This window comes from Podarcis bocagei, assembly GCF_964188305.1.
Source record: "Podarcis bocagei genome assembly, chromosome: 9".
Taxonomy (NCBI): Eukaryota; Metazoa; Chordata; class Lepidosauria; order Squamata; family Lacertidae; genus Podarcis; species Podarcis bocagei.
Window position 1 is genome coordinate 54336990 of NC_138134.1, and position 14440 is coordinate 54351429.

At 49.9% G+C, this 14440-nt stretch overlaps 1 protein-coding gene across 1 annotated transcript; it reads left to right on the forward strand.

The window, feature by feature from the left end:
- Positions 1-4612: 4612 nt before the first annotated feature.
- On the forward strand, positions 4613-7568 carry NEUROG2 (neurogenin 2). The gene is made up of 2 exons (XM_081209234.1): positions 4613-5219; positions 6151-7568. The coding sequence occupies exon 2, from the start codon at positions 6152-6154 to the stop codon at positions 6935-6937; it is 786 nt and encodes a 261-aa protein (XP_081065360.1). The 5' UTR covers positions 4613-5219; position 6151; the 3' UTR covers positions 6938-7568.
- Positions 7569-14440: the final 6872 nt, after the last annotated feature.

Below are 14440 nucleotides of genomic sequence, written 5' to 3' on the forward strand. Positions count from 1 at the left end.
AGGATGGGATGTTTACTCCGAAGGAAGCGGGTTTGCAGCTTTAGGCATAGGGCTTTTAAGAGTGTGTGTGTGTGTGTGTGTGTGTGTGTGTGTGTGTGTGTGTGTGTGTGTGTAATGATGACCAGCATATCCAACTCCCCCAGACCCTTAATTTCGGTTGTTTATAGTTCGTTGAATAATGCATATTTAGGTACAGTTTCGATTTTATTTTGAGCGCTTGTTGAGTGTGGCTGGATCTTATTCTCGAGGCGAATTTTTAACGTTTAGAAGTTGCGATGACTACTAAATAACTAAAATACTAGCGCTTGGGGAACCCCATAATGTACCTGCACTACAGGCGCCGAAGGTGTGTCGAGGAAGAGAATAAGGCATATCTTTGGGTGGACCACCCGTGGGATGTCTCAAATGACTTGCGGGTCATATTGAAAAGGAAGGATACCTTTCACCCGTGGTCAGATGTTGGAGGGTATCTAACAACTCGCATTCCTCGAAGGAATGATTTATGTCCGTTTCGTTGAATCTCGATATCCGCAGTCTTTGTTGGTGGCAGATTTTTTAAAAAGTCAATGTTTAAGACTGGGAAGACATTTTGTGTGTGTGTGTGTGTGTGTGTGTGTGTGTGTGTAAATCTTAAACTGGAAAATAATAAGAGTGATAATAAATACCCTTTCACGAGCCATGCAATCCAGCACAATCACTCCTAGGCTACAAACCTAGTGGGGATAAGCCCTGTTGAACTTCTGGGTAACAACTGTTGTTGTTGTTGTTGTTGTTGTTGTTCTGCCCGGACACCGAGGTCCAGCGCCATGGCCCTAGCTACGAGAAGCCAAGTTACGGGGAACCAGGCAGAGGGCCTTCTCGGTAGTGGCACCCGCCCTGTGGAACGCCCTCCCACCAGATGTCAAAGAGAAGAACAACTACCAGACTTTTAGAAGACATCTGAGGGCAGCCCTGTTTAGGGAAGCTTTTAATGTTTAATAGGTTATTGTATTTTAGTGTTTTGTTGCAAGCCGCCCAGAGTGGCTGGGGAAACCCAGCCAGATGGGCGGGGTATAAATAATAAATTGTTGTTGTTGTTGTCCCACCCTTCTTCCAAGGAGTTCTCAGTGGCATACACGCTTTTCCTCCCTCCATTTTTACCCTCAAAGCAGCCCTGTGATGTAGGCTAGCCTGAGAAGCACTGACTAACCAAGGGTCACCTAATAAGCTTGACGGCCGCGTGAGGATTTGAACCCTGAGCTCCCAGATCCAACCCTCTATAGCCCCACAGGTATGGGGCCCCGCTGTTCATAACCCATCACATTCACAACCCGTTCCCTTTGAGACTCTTGTTCCGCACGCGCCCGATGCTCCTTCCTCCTTCCCTGTCCGGCGCTGGCCGCTGCCTCGTGGAGGCGTCGGCGTCGTCCTTCCGCGCGGCCCGCCAGGCAAAGGGGGACAAAAGGGACAGAAGTTCGGACCAAAATTGCAGAGGAGGAAGACGCTTTGGACAGCTCCTTCCTTCGAGGGCCAGGAGGGTCGCTGCGGAACCGCAGAGTCTCGCCACCGAATCCGTTTAGCCCGACGGCGCGCACAGCACAGCCTGGAGGGAGGAGGAAAGGCCAAGACGCCGCCGCTCATTTGCCACTGCTCGCTCCGCCTCCGCCGGTGAGAAACCCTCCACCGGCTCAGCCCGAGAGCAGACCCGCGCCGTCGGGCTCTGAATGGGGGGGGGGGGGCGCCGAAGGCGCTTCTTCTTGGACAGGACTTATTTGCTCGCGGCAGGTGGAGAGGCGGCAAAGGCAGCTTTTCCCAGCTCCCGGGATGCCCCGACGATGGCGGAAGCTCCGTCGGTCGTGGATGATAAGAGCTCATCGAAGTTTTGGGATAATTTCTGGAATTTCTGAGACACTAGGCACGGATAGATATATCCCTGCCCGTAGGTTTAGCGCAAACAACAACCATTTAAAACCGGGGAAAGGAACCCCAGAAAGTGTGTGAGTGTCCTGCATCTTTTAAAGGCGCAGAAATCTTCCTGGAGTTTTCCTGCGGCGACCCTGCAAACGCAGGACTTTGATTTGCACATGTGACTTCCCCACCACACCGCAACACATCCATCTGTGCATCCCTTCTTTTCAATAAATCAAAGTTCGTTCTCTATCGCAGACAGACCCACACACGTAAGAACTTTGTCTTTATTATACCAGCGTTCAGCCTTGGAGGATATGGCGGAACAGAGTTTCTAAACTACTATTTATAGGGCTCCGTTGACTAAGCAGGGCTAGCCCCTCCGCTCACTTGCTGGGAATATGAGAAAGGAGCTTCCCCTTTGGAGAACGTGCCTTGCTTGTTAGGCAAAAGAAGTTCAGCACCGCATAGGCATTGGAAGTTAAAGCATGGGACGCAAATACAGGCGCACACAGCCCAGTTTGTAGCTCTAGCTTCCTATAATTCCTACCCCGCCACACATACACATATTTAGAGAGGCACTTAAAGTGATTTTGAGTCTGGGGACTTCCGGGTTAGCGCCATCGGCAATGGCGGAGTTCCTCTGACCGAGAGGAACCCGCTCCGTGAAAATCGGGTCTGGAGCTGGCACTGTGACATTTAAAGAGAAAAATCTTAATTTGTGAACATGATGCACACTAGGTGGGAACATCTGCCACCTGGAAATGGGAAGATGATTTTGCCCCGCATAGCAATCCCCTCCTTTTTCACCGGCAGCCTCATTCCATTGCAATGTCTAGGTGGACTTGGTCAATCTTAACATTTACCGTACTGTCCAACCCTGAGCACCCATTTCGTGTCTACCTCAACTGTCTCAACCAAGGGTCTCCAAGTCTTGCTCAAGGAACCGTCCTTCACCTTTGGTCACACCTCAGTCGACTTTTTAAAAAGAAGGCGATGGACATGAGTATAACTTGCCCCAAACTGAGAAGAAACAGAGTTGTGTATTTCATCACAGCTTCCCCCAATAATTCAAGAAACTTCTCTAACCTTTCTCAACTTGGACCTACGTTCAGTCTCATTCTCCAGTGGGATCACTTTTAGTATTTTTACACTGTCTCCCCCCCCCCCCGCGCGCGCTATTTCTTTTTTCCTACTTCCTCTCCTTGATTCTTTTTATCCTGCTCTCTCATCCACTTTCTTCCTCTTCTTAAAAAAGATAATACTAATAATAATACTAGAAAATGGTGGGTGCTGCTGCCAGTGCTCATACCAGGAAAATGAGGGGCACAGAAGGACAAATTTTATTTAGACATGAGCCAGTTGTGTCCCACATGTTACGATCTTGCAAAGAAAAATAATAGTATGCATTAAGGACAGGAGTCCAGCAATTGGGGAGGCAGTGGGGAGGACTGTTTCCTTGTGGGGGGGGCGATTTCCGCCCTCTGGCACTGTCCATGGCTCATGCTGGTGTGCTTGAAGTGTGCCCTAAGTCTGTATCTCAAAACACCCACCAGCTGAAGAAAAGTGGACTACCTCCAGGCAGGCAGTCACCGAAGACGACATAAGCACAGCCCCATGTCGTTTTGTGAAATGTGACTTTTTGGATGACGTGGAAAGAGGAAAGCTATTTACGAGTGTTTCAGTGGAAACCAATTAATAAAGAGCTTTTAAAGAGCACATTAACACTTAGAACCCTGGAACGAGATCAACACGCCCCTTCAGGTCTTTGTAAAACTTTTAACAGCGGCATGGCACTTTCGCCTGCTCCCTTTGGATTTGGAAGGCTTTCGCTTTCGAGCAAGGAAGTCAGCTTGTAAACGCAACCTTACAGTGGCGTAGCGTGGGGGGTGTAGGGGGGGCCGGCCGCACCGGGCGCAACATCTGGGGGTTAGGGTTAGGGGGCGCAAATCCACGGGTTAGGGGGCGCAAATTACTTGCCTTGCCCCGGGTGCTGACAACCCACGCTACGCCGCTGCAACCTTAGCTTCTAATTTCCACTTGATGACTTAATCGTGGACGGCATGTGAAAAGTACCCATTTTTCACGTAACCACCTGCGCGGGGTGGAGAGACTTGTCCTTGCCCTTACCTGCGCCTCCAACTACACCCCCCCAACAGCTGGAAAAGGGGGACTTGGTTACCTTTCTGCCTGAAAGGCAAACCCGGAAAGGGTGTTGATGGGGCGAAATCCTGATTTCAGAAATGCAACTCCTCCTCAATTCTACCTGCTCTGCCTTTGGTTCAGAACATCCGAACAAGCCTGCTCGGGATGGCGCAAGACACCTCCCGCACCCCGTCTCTGATGCTGAGGTGGGCAGAGCAGGGCGCCTCTTGCGAGCCGCCCCTTCGGGGTCTGAGGAGTCAGCAAAGGGGAGGCTGAAGCCTTTGCAGGACGCCCTTCCTCTGACTCCCCCCCCCCACACCCGGCCTAATGAGCTGCTGAAAGGGAGCAGGTTCCAGCGCGCGTGGCTAGCGGGACTCTGCGATTGGCCAGCTGCGCCTCGCGACCCCCATTCATTAATAAATTAGCGGCACGCTCCAGCCGAGCGCAAGGCACCAATCGCACCCCAGAGCCGTCGGGGCTGCGCCACACACTTGCGAGGGATCAGATGAAAGCGAGAGGGAAGGAGGGGAGGGGTCGGTGGGGTGGGTGGGTGGCAAAGGGGCTTGACGCGGAGGGAGGGGAAGAGAAGCAACCTCCTAACCAACCCCCCAAAAGAGAGAGAGAGGGAGAGAAAGAAAGAAAAAAAGAGATGAGTGATGATAATGAAATGAAAAGAAAGACTCGACCTGGGGAGGGAGGAGGGGGGGAGGAAGAGCCGAGGAGGCCCTGGGGGTAGATTTGATTGTTGTCCGGGGGGTATATAAGGGGTTTTAAGGAGAGTCGTGTGCCAGACGCACAGCCACGGAAACACAAGCAGCTTCGCTTTAACTGGAGGCGAGGGGCGCGTGCCAGCAGCTCGCCCCGTCGGGCTTGCCTTGTCTCTTGCGCACGCACACGCGATCAGCAACACCAAACTCTCTCCCCCCCCTCCTTCCGTCACCCCGGCAAAGGGGTCTGGAGCCACCCCAGCGCCCGGCAACAGTGGGACCCTCTCCAGCAAGCAGGGAGGGGAGCGGCGCGGGGCCAAACCCGGGCTGCAGCTTTTGCACCGAGGGGGCGGTGCGGAAAAAAAGGAGAGCGCGAGAGACGAGCGGCCCGACGCATTCCCTGGCAAAAACAAAAACAAACCCCAAACAAACTCTACGCAGCGCGCAGCAAAATCCGACCGCCTCTAGAAGGAGAGCCAAGTAAGTCTCCAATTCTCTCGCTGCGCGCTTGGATGGAAGCTGGGATGCGTTTTGTTGGGGTTGTGAATTGACTTGGGTTTTTGTTTTTTGTTTTTTGAGTTGCCGGCGAATGTCCCGCTAAATTGGCCAAGCGCAATCGCAGGGGCCGCCCCCCGCCTCCCACCCATTAGCACTTAGATGGGGAGGCAGCGGGGGTCCTTTCCTTCTTCCAATAAAGTCTGTCTGGGTTTCGCTTTCCTTAGTCCGCTGTTGGCACTTTGACACACGAACGCGGGGAACAAATCAGAGGGGTCGTTTAAAGCCCCTTAACTACAGAAGTTCACGGGGCTTTACTAGAAAGAGGGGTACAAGCCATATCCCTTCATCAGGAACGGGCGGTGAGTCCCATCTCTCCCTCTCTGCCTAGTTTGTTCCGGATGGCTCCTGGAAGGGCAGATCCTGCTGGGATAGCTCGGTTGCTAGAGCATGAGATCCTAAATCCCACAATCTGACATTGGAGCAAAAGACTGGGCATGGCAGGGGGTTGGACGCTATGGTCCCTATCGACTTGAAAGGGCCCGTTTCTAGGCAAGAGCAGGAAGCAAAGGGTTAAGTAGTGTGAGGCGCCGTCAACTTTTCCGGCTTGTCAAGCGCCCAGCACGTGGAGTTGGAGAGACGAACTGGCAAGCGAGCGCCTCCGCGCGCCTCTTCTCCAGCCAGAGGCTCCAGGGAGATGGACGCGGCGGACGCGGCAGAGTTGTTTTATTTTAGTATTAATTGTTATTATTACAGGATTAAACTTGTATACCGCCTTCATCCGCAGAGCTCAGGGCGGTTCACAACACAATCCATCTCTGCTATATAGAGTGGACGGGGCGGGCAGCCTTGCCAGGGTCGTCAGGTTCATTTCGCTGATCTGACCGCTTCTCCTCTTGCCTCTTCTTCCTTTCAGGATGTTTGTGAAGCCGGAAAACCTGGAACTGAAGGAGGAGGAAGCGCTGCTGCTTGGAGCCCGCTCGCCGCCCGCCTCCTCCTCTTCTTCCCCTTCCTCCTCCTCTCTGACGCAGTTCTCGTCCGGCTCCGAAGGGGAGGACGAGGAGGAGGAAGAGGCGTCCCAGCCCCTCTCGCCTTCGGGGCCGGCGGAGAGCGTCCCCGGAGCGGCTTCCGAGCTGGCTCACCTGCGCCACCTGGGCCTGAGACGCCACGACTGCAAGCGGCGCTCGACGGGCCGGGCCCGGAGCGGCTCGCGGGCCACCAAGACGGTGGAGACCGTGCAGCGCCTGAAGAAGAGCCGGCGCCTGAAGGCCAACAACCGCGAGCGCAACCGCATGCACAACTTGAACTCGGCACTGGACGCCTTGCGCGAGGTGCTGCCCACCTTCCCCGAGGACGCCAAGCTCACCAAAATCGAAACGCTTCGCTTCGCGCACAACTACATCTGGGCGCTCAGCGAGACGCTCCGTCTAGCCGACCACGGCGTCGGTGGCGTCGGTGGGGCGGCCGTGGCTGCGGCAGCGGCCGCCTTCTCGGAGGCGGTTCTGGGCAGCGCCGACGGCAGCCCTTCGCCAGCCTCGTCCTGGAGCTGCACCACCAGCCCGGCCCCGTCGGCTGCCTCCTCTTCTTCTTCGACGTACAGCTGCACTCTGTCCCCCTGCAGCCCTGGGGGCAGCTCCGCCTCGGAGCTGGACTACTGGCAGCCGGGCAAGCAGCGCTACGTGCTGTCCAGGGACCTCATCTGACGCCCCAAGGTTATCCTCGCTCTCGCCCGGCCTCCCGGCCAATGCTTGACGCTGAACTGTCGCCGTCGAGCGCAGCGCGCAGGCGCCCGCTCACCAAACAAGGGCCGAGGGACTTGGGCGCGATCCCGGGGAGAGTTCGGCCCCTCGGGGCCGGCCCAGCCGCCGGGGCTCACCTCCTCGGGCTTCCCGGAGAGACGTGAATGTCTTGGGTCTGTCCTCTCCTCCCTTTCGCCATGCCAGCTCCGCGTTGGCGGTGCCTGGCGCGGCATCTGCCGGCTTCCCATCGCCCGCCTGGAGGCTGTGGGAATTTCACCTGTCAAACCAAACTTTCTCTTTCGGATGTGCACTTTCCCACATTGGCCAGGCACAATGTCTTTTGTCCTTCGCCTTCTCTCTCTGTCACACTCACGCGCTCCCTCTCTCAGACGCACACATTTCTCCTTCCTCGACGCCCCCATTCCCCATTTTGCCATCTGTCTCTCCGATGATTTATCGGAAATGGCTGGATGGAAAAAGGAGAAAAAGAAAGTTTTGGGCTCTGTTTTTGTTTGTTTGTTTGTAGATCGGGTGAGAAGTCATTGTATAATTTGTAGGTTTTTGTCACGACTGAATGCAAGCGTGGAAATTTAGGCGGAACTCTTTATTATAAGGGTTTGTGGGGGGGTATAGAGGTGGGGGTCGGAGTGGGGTGGGCGCTGAACCAGGAGGGAAGACTGGCTCATGTATTATTTATCTTCTCGACCCTTTAGGGGGAGAGGAACTCCTCCGTCCTTTCACCAGTTTACAAAAAAATCTCAGCAGACTGTGAAAATCCCAGCAGACACGGAGCATTACCCGCAATCAACCACCCACGTGTTTGTTTCCATTTATTACAAAGGAAAAGATTTCATGGGGGTGGGGGGAGACGTATTTCCCCCCTGTATATTTCAGAGTTTATTCTAGTATGTATTTACATTTCTCAGAGCAAGGACATCGTTCTTAAAAGGAAACAGATATATAAATAAAGTATATAATTTTCATAAGATGTGCTTGGTGGTGATCCATGACTTTATTTCTTGCAGTTGCATTTTAATTTCTCAGTTACTGGTTACCCTAAGTAGCTATCCACCTAAGGCTTCTTAGCAAATCAGATTTAATATGAACCAGAAAGTAATTCCTACCTATCAGAATGGGACTTGGCATGAATTGGGTCAGGCTGTATTAATGCTATTTATCTGCTTGGCTAAAGGAGACAAAGCAAGATGTGTGTCCCTTTAAAAAGCCAGCAGCAAAACTTTCTCTGATGCACCTCAGGGAATCTGGTTTGTACCACAAACAGCATAAATAAGGAAGTGTGTGTGCACACATGCATAAAACAAACACACACACACAAACACACTGAGTGAACATAAAAGCCACTCTTTGAAAAATCACACAGCCAGACTCACAAACCAGTTCAAGCTGGATAATTTGTATTTCAGCTGACCTACATCCATAAGAAATATGAACTATTGACAAATATACCAATTCTACACCAATGGAAGTCAATCTAATGATTATTCACTGCAATGGGATTTAAATGGTTTACGTCCAAGTGGTTGTGGCTTTTTGACGTTCCGGATCGAGAAGCTGCTTCTAATGTGGTTCATTGGCTCCTGAAAGGGGCGTTAACTCCAGAGTTAAAGCACTCAAACTGAGATATATGTTTATTTGTTTTAGTAAAAATATTCATAGCCCGCCCTTCTTCTTGACTAGCAGAAAGGTCCCCCAGGCCTGCTGGCCTAATTAGATCCTGCCCAGATTCTAGGGCTGTCCTACAGTACATACTAGCTGTATATCGAAGATGCTGCTATAAATCGGGGGCTTGTGCTTCTCTGTACAGGGAGACTAGGCCAGGCTGTGATGAATGTGCAGGTGGGCTTTTTCTAGCCACTACTGTACCATGAATAGCTGTGTCTGTGTGGATCTCAGTCTCCCTCATCATCATCACATCCAGGGATGACTCTGTGTAGAAGCACTCCCCCCCCCATCACTTTTCACCTAGTCTCTATGCTTGTGTGTGTACACTGTATAGCAGGATGAGTTACAACACACCAAGGACCCAGTGGCAGTCACCTGGGGGTAAGTCCCATTAGAACCAACCGAATTATTAGGCTGCAGTGTCAGCAGGCAACCGTATGTCACAAGGCAATAGCTTCAGCCCCATTGCTAACGCATTTACAGTTCTGGGAAGTAAAGCCTAATTGATGCCTACTCATAGTGCAATTCTAGATGTATCCATTCAGAAGTCCCATTTAATTCAGTGGGACTTCAGGGTATGTACAGAGCTGCAGCATTGTTTGTTCATTTATGTTTCACATTTATAGCCTACTTTTCTTTCAAGAAGCTGAAGGGGGTGTGGATGGTTCTCTCCCTTCCCTTCCCTTCCCTTCCCTTCCCTTCCCTTCCCTTACCCTATCCTCACAACAGCCCTGGAAGGTAGGCTAGGCTGGCAGTTGGTGATTATCCCAAGGTGAGCTTCATGGCTGAGTGGGAATTTGAACCCAGGGCTCTCAGGTCCTAGTCCAGCACTCCAACTACTACACCACACTGCACTATATTTGCAGAGTAGCACATTGGCACCCCAGTTCCGGGACAAGTCGAAACACATCGATCCAAGGGTCCAAATTATTTTGTCATCTGAGGTGGGAAAACCCACAAACACCTCTCCCCCTGCCTGGTAGGAGAAAAACACACACCAACACTTAAATGAGTTGTTTCCCTTTCATGACAATCCAAATTCTCAGAGGGCTACCTCACTCCGTTTAACGCCAGGGCGTGTGTGTGTGCATGTTTACCCGACCTCAAATCATATTAACTTCGGGGAATTCTACGTTGAGGTCTTGAGAACGTCTGAAAAGGGCCCATCGCGTGTTGCCACAGGCTGGGAACAAAGGAGTGAGAGTGATGCGTTTCGTCGATTGGTCCCTACGTGTTAATCTGGTGCCAATCAGAAAGCTGCTCCAAGCCAGGGGAGAAGGAGAAACAGAGAGAAAGGCAGCGAGCTTGCTGCCTCCCTTCGTTCAGCTATATCCCTTCTGAATGGGCTGAGTGACAATTGGCAGACGCGGATCCTGGGCGCCTTGTCCCCGCACGCGAGTCCTGCCGAGGGCGAACCGCCCCTCGCTCCAGGCAGCAGACTGACAGAGCGGGATTGCAGCACACACCGTTTCTCTCCCACCCCCAATACCCCAGACCAAACGACTAGACGGCAGAAGGGCAGAAACAGAACCACCAATTCCAAGGGGAAGCCGGATCGGTGGGACAAAAGGAGACCCACCTGAATCCCGAGCTTCCCTTTAAAACCAAGTCCTCGCAGGGCGGTTTCACGTGTGGACGATCCATGTCAATACAACCCTACATGTGTCAACTCCCTCTTTTCCTCTGCTTTGCGAGCGTGCCTCGGGCAGGTATGGCATTGGAGTTACAGATTGAGCTGAGTCACTGAGGCGCCAAGTCTAGGTGAGGAGGAGAGGCCGACCAAGACATTCTACTGCCAGAGGCAACAGGTGACTCAGCACTTCTATGTGCAGAAGCAGACTAGAGTGGCAGATAAACCTTATTTCAACTCTCCTGAGGGGACTGCAGCCTTTACGGCTTTAGAGGGCAGCAGGCTTGCTCAATGGGCACAGGGCTGCGTGAGACACAAGGCTCTGCCCTCCAGTACTTAACTGCCCTGCCCTTCAGCAGCATTAGTTGGAGAGGGGTAGGTCTTGGTGGTGGATGATGGGGATTGTCAAACATGCACATGAATGAATGCAGCTAGTGCAATTTTTATTTTAATCAGTGAATTCATTTATCAAGAACCAATGGGACAAGCGACTTACGACTTATTTATTTGCAAAAGTTTATTTATTTATACCGCCCTCTTGCAAAACCTCAGGGGAGTGCACAAGACGTCAAAAACGTCTGAGAGCCGTAGGAAGCAAGCATTAAAATGACTGGCCACTCTAGGGACATTTTAGACTCTCAGTGGGGCATATTATTTCAACTGATTTCAACGGGAACTGAGCACAAAGTGAAATAAGTGAAAAGATCCAACCTATTGTGTTGTCGTCACTGAAAAGCCCACTGTAGGAGTATTGGGCAACAAGCAAGTTGTGCTTGTTGCAGAATGTATAGAAATGGCTTTTTTGCATTCTGCTGGACGCCACCCAGAGTGGCCAGGGAAACCCAGCCAGAAGGGCGAGGTATAAATGATAAAATTATTGTTGTTATTATTATTATGACTTATTCACACATTATGCCACATACCTGCATAATCTTTCTTTAATAGTCTGCAAGAGGAGACAATAAAAAGGGGGAGTTTACCCCAAAGTAGTATGGTTCTCTGTATGGGGCTCCTACTTTTGATACAATGATGTTGCAGAAAGGTCCCATCTCATATGGTTTTCTCAGTTTAGCCTAGCCTGATTTCTTTCTTTTTCTCTTGTATGGACCACACATCGATCACTGCCACTACTACATCATCACAACCACCTCGCTTCACATTTTCCCCTTTCCCCCTCACATGCCTATTCTACACCAGGGTCTTCTGCTTTCTAACTTCTGGGCATCAGCACCTGGAAATCTTTATTCAGCAGCCAATTCTTGAGTAGCCATATTAATTAAATAAAATGTGCAGCTCGTGAATCTAGAAATCTACTGGATTGGGACCCAAGAGTATAAAGTTCAGCAAAAGAAAGAAAGAAAGAAAGAAAGAAAGAAAGAAAGAAAGAAAGAAAGAAAGAAAGAGAAAGATGTGTGAAAAGAGAATTAGTGAAATTAGGTTAGTCCAGTTAAAAAAAACCCACCCTTTTTGAGCCTTGGGCTAGAAGTGATCAGATCTATTGTTTCCCACCCTAGCAGGGGGTTTATTGTGTGATAAATAATTCTCTCCTCACCCAACCCTTTTAAAAGTGCATATTTGCATAATCACTGCTTTGATGTGAGCAGCAATCTGAAGCTGAGACCCAGAATGGACAAAACAAGAGCCAATCTTTCACTACCCTGACAGCGTGTGGACCTGTGTGTCAGGACCAGCTTTACACACTGCCTTTAAAACAACCATGCTATCCCTTTTAATGATTAAACTCTGAGAATGCTAAGGGGAGGTGGGGAGGGATCTCTCTGTCTCCGTCTCTCTCCTAAGATGAGACATGATTGTCCTCTGTTTCACCTTCAAGTGGACACTGAAAAAGGGACTTTCAGCTGGTGTCTGACTGCATATCTTGCAAGATGCAAAAATGGATTCATGAATCATAGGCAGCTATGAATTAAAGGATTTGAGCAGAACCCTTTTAAGCACATCTAAGCCCTATAACATTCATGGGATTTAAGCACTTTGAGCTATATTCTGATTTCCGTATTTTGTTTGGGAGGTGGAACATCCAAGACCACTGTCGGTTGCATCCATTCATGCAAGGGGTCTTCCACTTGCTCAACAGAACCTTCCATTTTTGCTCTTCCTCTCCTCACTCCATGTGTGTACCCCAAATCCATTTTGGGGGGCATGCAGGGAGAGAAGAGGAAGGAGAAACAACACTGCCCAAGCAGAAGTCCTTCCACAAATGGGACAACATCACTGGACGCAACCCCAAGCCTTTTTAGATGCCTTCTGCTTGACTCCAGCATCGACTTCCCTAGGTAACAACAAACCATTATCAATGAGTAAGCAGGAAGTTTCAAAGATGGGTTTTTCTTCAGACAAATCTGCACTGAAGTGCAACTGTTCCCTTTCTTCATTATCCTCACTGATTTTGCAATATGTAAATATAATCAAATGACATTGATTAATGTTAGATGATTAATTGGTTAGGATTCAGATGTTTATTTAATTGATCAGCAGCTCTTGCTCCTCATCTCTTCTCCCTTCTGTAGCGCCTTAGAGTGTTCAAAGCACTTTATAAAGTGTTCTGAGTAGGGGGCAGGGTTAGTCCATATGCCCCAACCCCTTCTAATTCCTGGATCCAGCAAAATTTAAAATGTAATGGAGGATTCAATTTGTGGAATAGCCAGGCCAACTTCTTGGTGAGGTAATGACCACCAAGTATAGATCATTAAGGTAACAAAGGAAGTGGCTTTGTGCTAGAGAGAAAATGGTTGCGCCCCCTCCCTCAACTGGCTTGTAGTTGGAAGGACAAAAGCCAGAGTTGATGTGTGTATGATCTAGAAGCTATTAGCAGGCTGCAGGTAGAAGCCTGAGAGGAAGAGACATGCTTGATTTCTGCTTGAATCCAAGGCCGTGGCTATGGGAGAGGCATGGCATTCTGGGGTGTTAATGCTGTGAGCCCCTCTACATAGGCTCAGGTTGTACAGATATGCAAATAAACCTAAAGATACGACAGTCTACACTGTCCTTTGTTCTGGGTAAACGCCTAGAATCCCAGGACTCTTGCAATGCTTGGAGATTGGGATGGTGTGCAACAATACATTATTTCAGTAACTGTTGCAAGAAATCTGAAAAGGTTGAGTAAATAGTATTGATCTTCTGATTGAGAACCAGTGTGATTCAAGGTTGGACTAGGACCTGGCAGAGAGACTTCAAATCTGCACTAATCCATGAAGCTCAGTGGATCATCTTGGACCAGTCACCGACTCTTAGTTTAATTGCACAGGGTTATTGTGATGATAAAATGGGGAGAGAGATGTGGAAGATCAGCAGAGTAACCCAACACATGCATATTCTTGCTAGTTAACATGAGAAGGGGCTAACACCACAGAGCTGTACTGCTGATAGGCAGATACTCAGACCATAGAAATACAATTGGTAGAGAGGGATCTGTATGATGTTATTTCCCATGCTCCATGGGAGGGGGAGGGGCATATAGTACTTCCTGTTTCTCTATCCTCTCTCTCTTTCTTTGGCCAGGATTGGTTGCAGATATGCCTCTGCTTGCTCCAGGTGCACGCCTGAAGCTGGTTATGCTGTAAACCAGGCATAGGCAAACTCTGCCCTCCAGATGTTTTTGGGACTACAATTCCCATCATCCCTGACCACTGGTCCTGTTAGCAAGGGATCATGGGAGTTGTAGTCCCAAAACATCTGGAGGGCCGAGTTTGCCTATGCCTGCTGTAAATATAAGTATTTTGCCTGCATAGTTTTTACTGCCAATAAAGGATTACAAGAAAGCAAGTTATATTTTTAAATTTGCTTCACAAGTTGTTGCCTGAAGTGGGATAAGAAGGGGGAAGCCAGCTTACTTCATAGCTGGACTTGCCCAAAACAGGGTTTTTGCAGCCTAATTCCTATGCTTTTAATTTTGCTGCCAATGATGGGATTTTGAAATTCTGTTCAGCCCACACATATGGGAGCCTGGAGGGATAAATTGCAATTAATATATCCTCTCCTACTCATTAAAACCCATCCCACAGGAGAACCATGTATGCCATCCTGAGATCATTGGATGAAATTTAGGATATTATAAATGTATAATAACTGACTAACTAAATATTGCAGGTGAGGTAAGTGAGGGCACAAATGGTTCATCCAGATTCTTTGGGGGG